The following is a 14503-nucleotide window of genomic DNA, read 5'->3' as shown; positions in this document are numbered from 1 at the left end:
TGCTTCAACGCATTTCTTTATGTGATATGAATAGATTGTCCATAAAAAGTTAGAAAAATTAAGATAAATTATATATTAGTACCCCTTCCCAGCCACACTGTCTATAAAAATTCAGAAGAGTGTACTGGCATTTCAATCTACGGTAAAAAGGCCTGGCCTTGCAGACATCTTCTCCGTGCACGCGTTTTCCCAGGAGTAAGTTGATTTGCTGTCGTCACTTTCTAAAAGCTGCATTTTAATTGTGAACCTTATTGACTCATCAGTAAACCCAGCTGATGGGGACCCACTGTGGCTCCATTCTCAGGTTCTCTATGGCAGTTTGTAGTTTCTCAAAGGCTTTGTCTAGATTGTCGTTTACGATGATCAAATCAAAATAGTGGTTGTATGCTCTCTGAATTCGTGCACTTTCATCCACTGTTTTCTTCAAGTCAGAGTCCTGTCGAAGAGTTTTAAAAAGAAATGTTTTTATTATAATGTATATTTACTTGCTCAAATAGCAACTCAGAGTGAACATAAGAAATTAGTAGCTTGGATAAATTTTTATTGTGATTCTAATATTAATTCTCAAAATCTAATCCATAGAGTGTTAAAAAGACATTACCACCTGTTCCTGTACCCATCTTCCCAGCCGCGTTCATGTTTGTGCTTATGAGTACCCTGTATCTTCTGTTTCATTGACATTAGGATAAGATTCCTAATTTAAAATACTGCTGACAATAATTTTAGGATGAAATCTAATGGACTCTAGATTATGGAACCTAATTTCTAGTGACTATTAAGCTCAAAGCTAAATTTGCTGCCTATTTCCAGAAAAGAAAATCTTACACATGTATTTTTGAAGACTAACTTCACATTATTATTTTTTTTGCTAGCATTATTTATATATTATAGAATATTTCTAGTCATTTTAGAATGATGTAGGGGAGTACATAATGGGTTCTGCATGAATAAGAAAAGCTTTTACAAGTGTTTTGAAATTTCACAATTCTACATGTTCTTCAAATACTTATTGAGTTTCTATTAAAGTGTCTACTGTGTTTCATTATTTATGGATATAACAATGAATAGGACAGAGGGGGTTCCTACCCTATAGTGAAGGAGACAGATAAAGGGCAAATAAACACAAGAACTTGTGGAGTTGTAGTAAGTTCTATAAAATAAAAAAATCAGGAACAACGCATTTTAAGAGATCTACTACAAAGACACTGAGTACATTACTTTTAAACTGAGAACCAAGTGGGAGAAAGAGCATTCCGGGCAGAGAAAACAGCAATGCCAAAACCAAGCGGGAAATGCCTGGATGTGTGAAGAGACCGAAAGACCAGGAGGCACAGACAGCTACGGGGTGAGGGGAGTAGTAAGTTGAGATGAACACGGAAGAGGTCATGAAGGACCCAGATGCAATGGAGACATCCCTGGATTATGATGGTGGCAAAGGGTATGGAAATGACCCAGACTATTTACCTACGTTGGTGATAAAACCATTAGGATTAGCTGATGGGCTGGATGTGAAAAGTGAGGAAAATGACGGAATGGAGATGCTCTTTGGGTTTCTAGCATGAGTTAAGCGGGTGGGTTTAGAAGATGCAGAGTTGGGGAGTAGGGATGGAGAGAACATGAGTTTTTTTTGGGGGGGGTGGGGGGTGGGGGAGGGAAAGCAAATGTTCTACTTTGTACACGTTAAGTTTAAGATGCCTGTGAGGCATCCAAGTAGGTGACTGGTTATGCAAGTCAGAGCTCTGAGGCCCAAGTTATCTATATATAAATTAGGAACCACCAGCATAACAATAGGAAAAGGACAAATTGTAGGAGAAATATTGTTAACCTAAAAAGAAGTGCTCACCGTCAAAAGCTTGGTAGCAATGCCAGCGTCCACCACAGCTTTGTGCATGGCGCGCAATGTCTCCAGCTCCGGAGCAGCGATGAAGACAACGTAGGGCATGAACTCCGATGTCCTCAGCACCTTCAGGGCCTGTGCAGGAGAACCACCACACACCGACTTACATAGGATTAGAATTTGCATTGTTTCCCTTTACTTTTCACTAAATAATCAAAGTCTATCTGCCTCTTCCTAAGCATTAAGAATATAATTGAACATTTGCCCCACTTCTATCCTTTGATTCCATACAGTACTTTCCTAAAACAGTGACCCATTAATTGTGTTCTGACCTCTCTACCCTTTGAGCTTCCTGAACAAAAAAAAAGCATTATATTAATGAAGGACCCAAAAGTCAGCAAGAACACTGTAAATGGTTTTATTTATGTTAATTATAGAATTCTGCTAACACTGAAAAAGCTAGAAATAATTTCATTGTCTACTAGCTGGAGAGTGGTTACATAAGTTAATATACGTCTATATTATGAAATATTATGCAGCAATTACAAAGAATAAAAAAAGCTCTACAGCAATCAACATGAAAAGGTCTGCAAGAAACATCCTATATAATAAAAGGGTAATATGCAAATTGACCCTAACAGCAGAACGACTGGGAATGACTGGTCACTATGCCACACACTGACCACCAGGGGGCAGATGCTCAATGCAGGAGCTGCCCCCTGGTGGTCAGTGCGCTCCCACAGGGGGAGCTCTGCTCAGCCAAAAGCCAGGCTGATGGCTGCCAGCACAGCGGTGGTGGTGGGAGCCTCTCCTGCCTCCTCAGCAGCGCTAAGGATGTCCAACTGCAGCTTAGGCCTGCTCCCCGCTGGCAAGTGGACATTCCCCAAGGGCTCCCGGGCTGCTAGAGGGATGTCTGACTGCCAGCTTAGGCCCGATCCCCTGGGGAGCAGGCCTAAACCACCAGGTGGGCATCCCCCGAGGGGTCCCAGACTGCGAGAGGGCACAGGCCGGGCTAAGGGACCCCCCGAGTGCACAAATTTTTGTGCACCGGGCCTCTAGTTATTTAATAAAAAGAACTAAAGAATTTATATGGAATTTTTCATTTATGTCAAAGAATCAATAAAAAGAGAAACCATTATATATATGTATATGTGTACATATATTATAGGGTGTCCCAAAAAATGTATACACACTTTAACAGCTGATAGCTACTAAAATGAAATATATTTTAATCAACACTGTTTTTATAATTATTCAAAGTGTGTGTATACATTTTTTGGGACACCCTGTATATACTAGTATGTGTGTGTGTACACACACACACACACACACACACGCACACAAATATTTAATTTTTTACTTAAGGCATACTAAAAAGATAGAAAGATACACACCAAACTCAATAATATTTACCTCTGAGTAGGGAAGCAGAAGGGTGGGAAGGGGTCAGTGAGAGAGACACAGAATGGAATGGGAATGAAATGAATATTTATGTGTGTGTGTGTGTGTGTGTGTTGGGTGGGAAGGGCCGTGACTGCAAATTTTTATTCTTTTTAATTATCTTTAATTTAAAAATTCTGTCAACTACAGTTTAAGTTGAATATTATTTTACATTAGTTTCAAGTGTACAGCACAGTGGTTAGACAATCATATACTCTATAAAGTGCTCCCCCTGATATTTCCAGTACCAAACTGGCACCATACATAGTTATTGCAGTATTACTATATTTCCTAGGCTGTACTTTACATCCCCGTGACTATTTTGCAGTCTGGTTTAAATTTTAAATTTCACATTTTCTAATGTATGCATTTATGTATTACTTGAACAAGTAAACAAATACTAAACTTCTGTCATGTTTCTAGTGCTTGGCTAACTGATCAGAGATTTATTTAACTAGTGGATGCATAACAAGGTTCTCTATCAGGTAATGGAAGGAAAGGGCTACCTTCACAATCTCAAATCAAAACAAAACAAAAACTCCATGGGAAATAAAATTTAAAATCAGCTTTGAAATCCATGCAGCTTACTTGTGGGTTGACATCCAAAATGCAAGTTCGTCCAGTTTGGACAACTTCAAGAATAGAGTCAATCTTGGTTCCATAGAGATTTCCTTCATATTCCCCATGTTCCAAATATTTTCCAGCTTTAATATCTGCTTCCATCTCAGACCGTGACACGAACTTATATCCCTGGCCATCTTTTTCATCTTCCCTTGGTTTCCTTGAGGTAACTAAATAAAATAATGTTGAGACTTTACACAAAGAGAATGCAGGATTTTAGAAAACAGGCTAAAATGAACAGGGTAGCTTAAGATGCTTCTGTTTAGTGCCTACGGCCATATCTGCCTGCTTCCTATTTTTGCAGATAAAGTTTTATTGGACCACAGCTACGCTCATTCTTCTTACCTATGCTTCACTTGTTTTATACTGGTGGAATAGTTGCAGGAGAGACTAGATGACCTGCAAAACCTAAAATATTTACCACGTGGCCCTTGAGCAAAATAATTTGCTGATCCCTCATTTATAGGAATGCTTTAAAAGGTAGTCCCCAATATATAATTTGTATCCAAAAATGTGCTAGATAAGGTCAGTTTGAAACTCAAAATATGGTTACCTGGAAGCAGAGTCCTGCATCTAAATTCTTAATTGTGGTGAATCCTAGGAAGTGTGAGATATGTTGCAAATGAGTATCTTTTCCAGCTGACCCGCACTTACTCCCCTTTCCTAAGGAATATCAATTACGTCCTCTCTTTTCACTTTAACATTTCCTAATTGAGTGCCAAGCAACTGAGCAAAGTTCTCCTATTCTTAGTTGGTATTATCAATTTTCTGAAGTGTACTTTACCCACAAATTATCCTTTATTTTGTCTCAATGCCTTTATTTCAGCTTCCTGCTTATTTATACTCCTAATTATTATATTTTGTGCTTTAGTGGTGGAACTAGCCACCTCAAAGTTATTAAGGTCTATTAACTTTCTCTATTCTGATCTGATATGTGTATTCTTGTTCAGAGAATGAGAACAAAGAAACCAAGTGGAAATTTAGAGGATCCTTTTGTCTGACATTTTAGAGCTCTACTAGTAAATACTTTCAGAGACATACAACTTCCCTGCAACTTGGGCCATACTAGGAATGGACTATTATCACCTTTCAAACTGTTGCAAAGATGCAGAGATAGGTACTCTCTGCCAACCTGTTAATAATAGCTTGGAAGGAGGGAGAGAAGGGAGGAGAGGGAGAGGGGGCACAAAAGAGAGCTACTTTCAAATTTAGCCTTAATCTGAGCTTGGCTGGATCAGATATAAAAAAGTTTTCAACTTCTAATCAAATACTTATGCGTGCATAATATCTGAAGAAACCATTAAACACATACACTTAAAATTAGAAAGTAATCCAGATCAAAAGGTGATGGTATTTAGACTATCTATAACAGTGGTTCTCAACCTTGGCTGCACATTAGAATCACCTGGGAATCTTTTTAAAATCCTGATTTCTGGGCCTCATCCTCCGGAAATTCTGTTTCTTTGTTACTGATGTTGTGGCCCCACCTCATAACAAAGAAACAGAATTTCCGGAGGATGAGGCCCAGAAATCAGGATTTTAAAAAGATTCCCAAGTGATTCTAATGTGCAGCCAATGTTGAGAACCACTGATCTATAATAAGCATTAACACATCAAGAAAACTTTTATAACAAAATGAACTTCAAACTCAAGTGTTGCCGAGGATGTGAAGAAAAGAACAAACTCTTGTGCGTGGTTGGTGGGAATGTACAATGGTGCAGCCAATGTGGAAAGCCATTCGGAGTTACCTCAAAGAATTAAAAATGGAACTGCCTTATGACCCAGCGATTCCATTTCCGGGAATATATTCGAAGAAACCCAAAATACTGATTCGAAACAATGTATGTACCCCTTTGTTCACTTCAGCATCATTACAATAGTCAAGATTTTTGGAATCAGCCCAAGTGTCATCAGTACATGAGTGGATAAAAAAGCTGTTGTACATTTACACAATGGAATGATGTATGGTGGACCTGGAGAGCATTACGCTAAGTGAAGTAAGCCAGTCAGAGAAAAACAAATACCATATGATCTCACTTACATGTGGAATCTAATGAACAAAATAAACTAATATACAAAATAGAAAAGGACTCATAGATACAGAGAACAGACTGACAGCTATCAGAGAAGACGGGTATTAAGGAGCTGAGTGAAAAAGGTGAAGAAATTAAGCAAACAACAACAACAACAAACCCTCATATACACAGACAACAACAGTACAGTAATTGCCAGAGAGAAAAGAGAGTAGGGGGAAGAAGAGGGTAGAGAGGGATAAATGGTGATGGAAGGAGACTTGACTTGGGGTGGTGGACACACCATACAATATGCAGATGACGTGTCATAGAACTGTACACCTGAAAGCTATGTAATTTTATTAACCAATGTCACCCCAATAAATTCAATATTTTTTAAAAAATGGGGACCTTCACACATTGCGGTGAGTGTAAATAATATGGCCACTGTGGAGAACAATGTGGCAGTTTCTCAAAAGGTAGTCACAGAGTCACTATTGGACCTACCAATTCCATTTCTGAGAAAGAGAAAACACACATGTCCACATAAATTCCTGTACACAAATGTTAACAGCAGCGTTATTCATTACAGCTAAGAAACAGAGCAATCCAAATGCCCATCAAGTGATGAACAGATAAACAAAACATGGTGGAGCCAGAAAATGGAATAGCATTCAGCAATAAAAACAAGCTAAGTGTTGACAGCAGCTGAAACACGGATGAACCTTGAGCACTTCGGTAAATAAAGAAGCTATCATAAAACATCACATTCTGCAGAATTACATTTCTGTGAAATGTCCCGATAGGCAAATTTTATTGTGGCAGAAAGCCCACTAATCATCAGCATGAGTTAAAGAATATGCACACAAAGGCACATCATTATCAAATTCAAAATGCTGAAAAACAACAAAATATAACAAAAGACCCTGAATATCTGGGAAACAGGTCATGCACAAAATAAGAATTTAAATATATATATATATTTTTTAATTGATTTCAGAGAGGAAGGGAGAGGGAGAGAAATATCAATGATGACAGAGAATCACTGATCGGCGGCCTCCTGTACGCCCCCTACTGGGGATCGAGCCCACAACCGAGTATGTGCCCTTGACTGGAATTGAACCCGGGACCCTTCAGTCCTCAGGCTGATGCTTTACCCACTGAGCCAAAACAGCTAGGGCCAAAATAAGAATTTCAATGACAGTGAACTTCCTTTTGTTGTTAATCCTCACCTGAGGATATTTTTCCATTGATTTTTTTTTTTTTTTTTTTTTTTTAGGGAGAGTGGAAGAGAGAGGAAAAGACAGAGACATTGATGTGAGAGAAACACATCAACTGGTTGCCTCCTGCACGTGCCCCGACCAGGACCTGGGCCAGGGAGAAGCCTGCAACCAAGGTACATGCCCTTGACTGGAATTGAACCCGGGACCTTTTGGTCTGCAGGCCGATGCTCTATCCACTGAGCTAACCCGGCTAGGTCTGAGTGAACTTCTTAACAGAACTGGATTCAAGAGCTACATCTTTTGAGTTTTACAATCTAGAATTTCTACTCTCTGCTAAATAATCCATCAGATATAGGGCAGAAAATATATATCTTCAAATACACAGATGCACAAATGACATCCCATACACCATTTCTTGTGAAGTTACAAGAGGATGTGCCAGCAAACAAGGCAATAAACCAAGAAAGGAGAATGGGGCCCAGGAACAGTTTCGAGCCAGGACAGCAGCAAAAGGAAAGACATTGCTGTGGCAACAAGGGGCAGTCGAGACACAGCCCACGGTGCTCACTAGGAAAAGGACTGAGGTCTGAGTCAGAGGTCTCCAAGCAAAAGTCACGGCTTCATAGATAAGTGAGTCTTTGGCTTAAATCAAAACTATACACATAAAACCAAGGTAAAGAGAAGAAAACAGGACGTCTAGTGATGGCTGGGTGGGGGAAGAAGGGGAGGCTGTGCAAGAAAACAAAACAGGGTTAACTGAAACTAGAGTTACCGCTATGCTGGAGGACAGTCAGGAAGTCAACAGACGAGGCCCTCACTGGACAAGGCAAGAAATAGCAGAATGAAGACAATTAAGAAATAGGGAAGGCTATCAGAAGAAATAGCAAAAAGAAAGAGAAGCAACTGTTTCTAATAAGTAGGCCCAAGACAGGGGTAGAGGAAAATAGGGGGTTATTTTTTCCATTATTTAAGTACTACTTGATTAAAATATTGTACATGTATTAACTTGCTGAAAATAAAATACTTTACAGTTCTTTGACCACAGTGAGGCTTTAATAACTACTGAACTAGGATTTGTCTGAGTTTCGTGATTCATGTGCTTACAATGGAAAGCCTTCCCCTGAAGGGATTATAAAACAGCACATGAGGGCAACAATAAGGTTACTCCTCCAACCAAGCCCTAAGAACTTCAGCAATGAGATCACTCACCGAGAATTAAACCTGAAAACAAGCTGGATAACAGAGAAACTCTAAAACTCATCGAAAAGAGATGGAGTGACATTAGGCTATGATCTGACTCAGGATAGCTTAAGGGCACTAATATACGTTAAGAAATACTGTGTTAGTCACGAAGGGGGCAGCAATAGCGGCACAGAAAGGGGACCTACAGAGGCAACACTGGCTCGTCTCCTGCCTTGTTCAGGGACAGAACATGTAAGTTCCGAGAAGGGAAGGCTAGTGCATCTTCGAAATAAAGCAAATGTGTATTAGTCCTTATAGTAAGTCAGTGATATCATCTCACTCCTTGATCTAATCCCACTCTCATCAAGCATACTTCTGACAATACTACTGAACTTTACATGTAGATATGCAAATAAGGAAAGAATGCAAAAATCATAAAATGAGTGTTTGGTTCACTTAATGGTTATACTTCCCATCAGCATCGTTTTATTTTCTCTGTCAATCTCTGTGCCCTTAATTAATGCTGCCTGCCCTGGAAGATGAGTCCCTCCTGCTGTGCTCTCCGGAAACCAGGACTATGACCTTGCAGGCTCACACCAATTAACAAAGGGATTGCCACACTGAGAGGTGACTGAGGACCCAGCAGGTTTCTCCCTTTTCTTTACACCAAAATGGGTGAAAAATACAACTTTTCACATAGACATTGGAAGTAAAAGAAACTACAAAGTTAATGCTGCTTTTGCCACAACTCTTACTACTAGTGCTTAGCATTTCTGAACTACAGAGTTTGAAGGAGCGACTGCCACCAGGCGCAGGCTGACGGGAATAGTGCTACCTCCAGACGGCCGTAGAGTAGCTGCCAATATCTTCTATTTGCTTGTTTTCATTGACAGAATAAAAACCTATTTGGGACTAAAGATCACAATTATCTGCCCCCGCTACATTTTCTTGCCAATTAAACAGAGAAGAAAACACACAACTTACATGGCACCGTGGTTCCAAATCTAGTGGGATTCAATACTATGAACCTGTTTTTCAAGCTTCTTCGTCCCACACCTTGAGCTCCTATTAATACTAATGTCCTTCTCTGGAAGGGAGGCATTCTGGCTACCTCCTCGTAGATCTGGATTTCATGACGGTCAAATTCTGCAGGTAAAGGAAATGGGAAACACCACATTCAATTGTCTTTCATGTGGATGAGAAACTTTTGCTATACTGTTCAGTAATGACTTAATAAGCATGCTAGTGAAATATCACCTGAATTGTACTCAGCACAGATTTGTTTTTATTAATTTGATAAAGTACAAGAAATTATTTTATATTTTGATTTAAACATCTGCTTCCATCCATTTGTTTCTTAAAAATTTGTCCAGCCAAGCTAGAAAAATGCCCATGCTTTATCCTTATCAAATATTCTATCCATAAAACCTTCTTATCAATTCTTGAGTAGAAATAATTCCTTTAATATAAATAATCTGGTGACAAATAGTTTATATAATTTATTTGGCTAAAAAGTGTGTATCAACTATGGAGGACAGCAGTATACCTAGCGTGGCTGCTTCAATAAGTCCTTATAGAATGAGTGTGCCCTCCCAGTGACATCAATGAATAAGTCCTTATAGAATGAGTGTGCCCTCCCAGTGACATCAATGAGAAAGTCCTTATAGAATGAGTGTGCCCTTCCAGTGACATCAATGAGTAAGTCCTTATAGAATGAGTGTGCCCTTCCAGTGTCATAAATGAACAAGTACTATCTTGGTGACTCTGCAAATAAGTCTGATTAATAAATGCATATAGACAACATACTGACATTTAAATATTAAGATTCTGAAAATATGTATAAAATAAAATATAGGATCCAAATTATTTTCACTGGAAATACATTCCAAAATTATATTCATAGTCAATGGTGAAATTACAAATTTTCTATTTTATAAGAAAGACTTAAGAACACATATTTCATGAATAATAAGGCTAAACTAAGTTTGAAATATTCTATTGCCATCATTATAGCTATCACTCTCAATCTATAGTAAGAATACTCCTTAGGTTATTTTAACAACAACTCTTTGCAGTTTCCCCATAGTAGCTTAACCAAGGTTGAGGAAGAGCCTATTTTCTCCTTATTTATTATAATTTATTATTATATTTCCCTTAGAGCAGTGGTCGGCAAACTGCGGCTCGCGAGCCATATGCAGCTCTTTGGCCCCTTGAGTGTGGCTCTTCCACAAAATACTGACTTCTGTGCATGGGCCACGAAGTTTCAATCGCACTGTATGTGCGTGCCCGCACGTGGTATTTTGTGGAAGAGCCACACTCAAGGGGCCAAAGAGCCGCATGTGGCTCGCGAGCCGCAGTTTGCCAACCACTGCCTTAGAGTATGCTATTTAGTTTATTACCAGTGGAGAGGCAGCTCTGAAGTCAAGAAAGTGCTTTAAAAATTGACAATCCTTCGAGTAAGCCTCCAGAGCGGCACGTCACTCCTATCAGCCTCTAAACCAGCGGTTCTCAACCTGTGGGTCGCGACCCCTTTGGCGGTCGAATGACCCTTTCACAGCGGTCACCTAAGACCATCCTGCATATCAGATATTTACTTTACGATTCATAACAGTAGCAACATTACAGTTATGAAGTAGCAACGAAAATAATTTTATGGTTGGGTCACAACATGAGGAACTGTATTTAAAGGGCCAGCAGGTTGAGAACCACTGCACTGAAAGGAGAAACGACGGCAGTTGTCCTATTTGTCTTTCCTTAAGTCTAAAAGATTTAAGAAAGAGTTGTCCTGGATCAAACCAAGATTCATTGGTCAGTACTATTTTCCCAAAAGAGCCATGGGCAATGTTATGCCTGAATATAGTTGCCTTTAATCGTAACTCTTTCATACCTTCATAAAGGCATTTTGCTCTTTAGAAATGACACATAAATTATCAAAATTCTCTGAATAGCTTCAATTATAACATTGCTCCTTTATTAATATAAGCATCCTAAGCAATTCACTGTGTTGCAAATTATACTCATAAAACAAGCACATTGGTCATAGTATAAGCATATATAACATCAGAATTTAAATAATGTCTTCATATTAAATTGTACCATGTGTTCACATGCCAACCCCTTGAACTGGGTACTAATCTGAATTATATTCATTGAAATTATATACATAGACTCTATGCCACACCAATTAACACTATAAAGCTATTTCACTTGGACTTCTCAAAAAGTATTGCAAACACACCTGCATTTCTGGTGGTGAGATACATCATCTTTTTCTTTTTTTTGCTACTTAGGGTTCCACAAAAAGGCCCTAAAGGATGAAAAGACAAATATAACTTGAATGTCAAAATATGATACAATTGCCCTGTGGATTCGACAGGGGTGGGAGCATGATCTTCCCAGTGTTGCATCCTACAAAGCAGAAGGGGGCAGGTGAGCCACACTGAATTCTGGTACCAGACCAGCAGGTGGCAGAAAGGGATCGAAAAGTTTACTTTTGAGAGACACAATAGAGCAGATAGATGGGAGGGATTAATTCTAGACATACAGTAAATAAATTCACTTGCTAATTCAGATGAAAGAGGCAAAGGAAGGTGTCCACAAAGGACAACTTGTTACTTATAATGTGGAGCTCATCACCTGAATTGTCCCAGTCTCTTCTAACAAATGCCTTTCTCTTCTCTTCCAGGAACTGGCTTGGAATGAGACCAGCGCTTCCTCCCTCTTTTACATGGCTAGCCTAGAATCAAATTAACGAATTGCATATCTCAGTGACCAAAACTTGAGACGATATTCTAAAAAGTAGAACAAGCAGTAGTCAGTAAAAAATACCACATTTGCTCTTAAAACTGACCTTGAGATTTAAATCCATGGCACTGTCAGGTCATTTAAACACTTTAGCACTGAGGAATCAAGTGGCACCTAGTCAACCCACCCACCATCTGTAAGAAAAGTTTGGGACCAAAATAAAAAAGTACACAGGCTCTTTAAATTACTAAAACTTTTTATTTTTAACACCAAGTTAGTCAAAGAATGGAAAGAAATAAATGCTAGTGTATGTGTTTACAGGAAATTTTATCTAGCATCCTTTAGTAAGATAGTACTATCAGCCTTAATCCTACCATGTTGGTATTTCCTGAGGCCAAATCAAAGAGAAAGACAGCATCGGGAAAACAGAGGGGAGCATTTAATTCACGCTATCAGCAATCTGAGTATCCTGAGAAACAGTAAGTCTAAAAGAGTAAAACTTCACCTACTGTCAAGAACTAACTTTCAAAGTAAAATCCAAAGAAGTGCTAGTTTAATATAGTGGCTGGAGAACCGGTTACTAGTGGCTTCTCCCACAAAGTTAGTGACTTTATTATAACAAACTAGCATTAAAAAAATCTGGTACATTTTTAGCAATTAAAATCCTGGAAAAAAAAAAGAATTAAAGGAATAGACCACAAAATGCAGGAAGAAACTGAGATAATGGTGAAAAGGATTAGATGACAGATGGCGTTCAAAAAATGGGGGAAAAAAGACAATATTGGAAAAGTTCAATAAAAGAAACAGCCACAGAAGGCAGATTTTTCAGGTGAGCAGTCTAAGAAATTCAATAAAACTTCTTGAAATCATGAATTCTATTTAATTTACTCGTTTCTTAGTTTTCTAACCTGTTGCACAGTGCACTTGTACATATTGATGTCTTAATTTACTGTAAATATAAGGACACATCAGTGAGATTGTTCTCATCCCTGTAATTCATTCCCCTTAGAAGTCACTATAACTTATTAGAGCTAATGTGAGTTTCTGATATCTCAGTTTGATTTAGAGTTTGGTGCTGGGCCCTGGTCCTTTCTCTCACAGCTTGTTCTTCAATGAGACTCTGACAGTTTAAGGGAGTTTAGACTTTCTGATTTGTTAGTTTCTCCAGTTCTGAACACTATGGCTGTTGGCCAATGTAAACAATGACAAAAACAGACTTATGGCTGCTGGAGATTTCTGAAAGCTGTATTAAGGGAAGGAGGAGGAACAACATCAGCACACAGCTTTGGAAAACGGAAGGGGCAAATTACAGTGCTAACACACATCCTTTCCATACGCACAGACTTCAATCCACGATCAAAAACAACACTGACAATAAAGCACGCCTTCATTTCTCAGTAAATGAAAGAGGTGGGCAAATAGCTTTAAGAGCTTAAAAAATTATGCTTTATTTGCCATGAAAGTATTCAGAGGGAAGGGAGACAAGAGAAAGATGACTACAACCACCATAAAAGACTCCTTCGTTAAAACAAACAAAAACACTGCAAAGGGAGGACCCCAAATGAGTTGTTCCTGCCTAATTCTGTATCTTACTGCAATCACCCATGGGGAAGCACCAACAGGTCTAATCCCTAAACCAGTAGTGGCACCACAGGCTAGTTAATTCTGCATTTATTAACAGCCATTCACAAATTCCCCCTCAATTTGGTCCTCTGTCCACAAAATTAGCAGCCGTGCAGCCGGAGTTGTTCATGCAGGTAAAACCATTGGAACGAATGCTTATACCTTCTTCCTGAATATGCAGATATTGGCCACATCAAGGTTGAAAATAAAAAAAGCAGGTGGGGAAATTCTGAGCAGCACACTCACCTGCCACCAATTTGGATCTTCTCTGTTTACAATCTGAAGAATTTCTCCTTTTGAAAACTTCAATCCTGCTTCTTTGCAGGGAATCAGGTTATCGTTGTATGGATTATAATCAAAATGACATTTCACAAATACCTAAAACACACAATTAAAAGTATTATTAAAACAATGAAATGAAAACAATTAAAAGTACCATAGATGTATCATTTATCACGGGATTTTTGAAACCTTTTTCAAACCATGTTGATTTTATTGTAATTGACAATGTATTTAATACTTCAACTATGGAACTTGTCTCTCTCAAATAAAAATTAAATTATTAGAACATTAATAATTTGGTATCAGAAAAGAAAATATGAAATAAACATTAGCACCACATTAACATCCTAAACAATATATGCAGTTGATTTAAGGCATATATTTCAGATATATTAGGACTGACTTTTTGAAAGGGCTCTGACACCAAAATTAAATAATGAAAGTTCATGTGGAAGTCAGACCCGAAATATATTTAGTAACCTTAAAAGGTAACTACATAGACTTACACTGGCCAAAACTAGTGTGGAAAATACTTTTCT

The 14503-nt window shown here is 38.6% G+C and overlaps 1 protein-coding gene across 4 annotated transcripts in view; it reads right to left on the bottom strand.

Moving 5' to 3' along the window:
* PALS2 (protein associated with LIN7 2, MAGUK p55 family member) overlaps positions 1–14503 on the bottom strand; it is a 55695-nt gene continuing 41192 nt past the window's right edge. For all 4 annotated transcript variants that reach the window (XM_070424436.1, XM_070424435.1, XM_070424438.1 and 1 more), the window contains 7 exons: positions 13929–14060; positions 11952–12051; positions 11554–11622; positions 9300–9461; positions 3866–4068; positions 1844–1972; positions 1–436 (listed from right to left, as the gene is read on the bottom strand). In XM_070424436.1, the coding sequence (XP_070280537.1) occupies positions 260–436; positions 1844–1972; positions 3866–4068; positions 9300–9461; positions 11554–11622; positions 11952–12051; positions 13929–14060 (972 nt within the window). In that variant the 3' untranslated portion in view covers positions 1–259. The remainder of the gene's footprint in view (positions 437–1843; positions 1973–3865; positions 4069–9299; positions 9462–11553; positions 11623–11951; positions 12052–13928; positions 14061–14503) is intronic.

The sequence above is a fragment of the Myotis yumanensis genome, unplaced genomic scaffold (genome assembly GCF_028538775.1).
Source record: "Myotis yumanensis isolate MYYU_CA2020_CCGP unplaced genomic scaffold, mMyoYum1.0.hap1 SCAF_9, whole genome shotgun sequence".
In the NCBI taxonomy this organism is placed as follows: domain Eukaryota; kingdom Metazoa; phylum Chordata; class Mammalia; order Chiroptera; family Vespertilionidae; genus Myotis; species Myotis yumanensis.
Note: the sequence above shows the minus strand (reverse complement) of the source record. Positions and strands in the feature narration are given on the sequence as shown.